Raw genomic sequence first — 2,034 nt, 5'->3', positions numbered from 1 at the left:
CGCTTCGAATGGTGCATATGGGAAAATTCAAGCAGTGGAAATGAATATGGCGGTGCACTTTATGTTAATTGTGTGGATGCAAATCTCACAATCACTTCTTGTTCATTCGACAATTGTTCTAGTGGTGATGTTGGCGGGGCGTTGTTTTGCAGATATTTATTAAACGTCAACATCGTAAAATCCAATTTCACAAGTTGCTCAGCTGCACATGCAGGTGCTGCTTATGTTGGCTGGCCCCAATCCAGTTCTGTTTGGGTATTATCAGAAAACCGAGTGGATAATTGCTCAATAAGTAGCAACATTGGAACTGGTTGGGATATCGTGCTTGACAATATGACATCAAACGGTCAATTCCTGTTTTCGAAATGTGTCAGCATCGCAAATACTGGCGGTGATGCGGCTGGTGCAGTCACATTTAATTATCCTCCACCAGTAATGCCTCTTCAATATTTGCTCAAAGAGTGCCAGTTCATCAACAACAAAGTCGAAAATCCAACCACCTACGGTGGTGCTGCGCTGTGCTGCACAAGAACATATTCCTGGATGAGCGGGTTCAAATTCATCACATTCTGTTTCTTTGATGGCAACACTGCCAAAAACGGAAGAGGAAATGATGTGTTCTTCAATGGCAGCAGCATCACCCAATCTCCATTCAATCAGTGTGGATCAACAACCACAACACAAAGAGTGTGGAACGCAGGAACTGCTGATGATGTTGAGTTCAACAGATGGCTTCCTCTCGTCACAACATTCAAAATCGTGTCAAATAATGGGACAAACACCGATCTCTGCGGAATCACACAACTCAGTCCATGCAAAACAATAGAACATGCTCTTGTTCGCATGACAGATGCCCAAGACACCTCCCTCACTCTTCTTTCCTCAACATTTGTTCCTCTTCAAACACTCACTTTCAGCGCAGTTGATGCAAAAATCACAGGAAATGATGAATTTTTTCAGGTTCTCATATAAATTCCTTCTAATTCTGATGGCTTTTCATTTCACTTTGCATTCATGAGCTTTCATCTTCTTTTCAACAAGAGAACATATCATCACTTTTCTTTTGAGAAGTCTAACACCGGATCACATAAAACATATTTCTTTGAAATTTCTTCATCCAATTTCTCCTTTTCATCAAATGCAAATTCTGCTTGTTGCTTTTAGGAATGCTTTCTATTATTCTTCTCTTCAAAATGCATTTCTTCAATCTTATCAACAATCTCTTCAAAACCTTCAATTTCTTTTTCCATTTTCACTTCACCTTTTTCATCCGCTGCAGACGCACTTATTTCATAGATTTGTCCTTCAATTATTTGTTTTCAAATAAATTATGTTCTCCTCGTTTAATCATCCTCTCATTCCATTGAAGGCAAATGACGTTGTGAAATTTGTCGAAGGTCATCCTCATAATCATTCGTCCCAAACATCCTATCCTGTCCTGTTCTTTATGTTTTCGGTGAATTCTTTCAGCTTCCAAATGAAAAAAGTCAGAGGCAATCTCTATTTTCTGTTGCATGCCTGATGCTCGGCTATTCTGGATCAATATTACCCATTTCATCTCCGTGTTAGGTCTGGCTGAAATTCTATGTCAGAATGAACATTTCTTTTGCGTTTCCTATTTGAGCAGATTTTAATGCCTCTTGATGAATTTGAGGGGAGCTGAATGAAATGGAAATAGGAATATTTTTGATATTCGTCGAAGAAGGCGTTGAAGAAGAAAAGGATGAACACAATTGTTGAAATGAAGATAGATGCTGATTCAATGTCCGAATCAATGAGGAAGAATGAAGTTGAAGTTGAAGAAGAAGAAGAAGAAGCAATATTTGAATGAATAAGATTTTGTGTGTTTTTGGCCATGCGATTCATAACAGGCGTGCTTGTCGCTGAATAAACAGGTGAATTGTGAGAAGGCGAATTTTGTGTTTGTAAACCGAGAAATGAGGAAGATGATCGATTGAATGAAGGAGAATTATCAGAAGACGACGAAGAAGAAGATGGAGAAGAAGAAGATGCAGTTGAGAAATGCGAAAACAG

The 2,034-nt window shown here is 39.0% G+C and overlaps 1 protein-coding gene across 1 annotated transcript; it reads left to right on the top strand.

The window, feature by feature from the left end:
* Positions 1-333: 333 nt before the first annotated feature.
* Positions 334-972, top strand: MONOS_11943 (uncharacterized protein; the record flags this gene model as incomplete). Its single annotated transcript, XM_067864521.1, has 1 exon — positions 334-972. One exon carries the CDS (start codon positions 334-336, stop codon positions 970-972), a length of 639 nt encoding a protein of 212 aa, XP_067735450.1.
* Between the last annotated feature and the right edge of the window lie 1,062 nt (positions 973-2,034).

The sequence above is a fragment of the Monocercomonoides exilis genome (assembly GCF_001643675.1).
Source record: "Monocercomonoides exilis strain PA203 chromosome Unknown scaffold3-2548433, whole genome shotgun sequence".
Lineage (NCBI taxonomy): Eukaryota > Preaxostyla > Oxymonadida > Polymastigidae > Monocercomonoides > Monocercomonoides exilis.
This window is presented reverse-complemented; position numbering and strand designations above follow the sequence as displayed.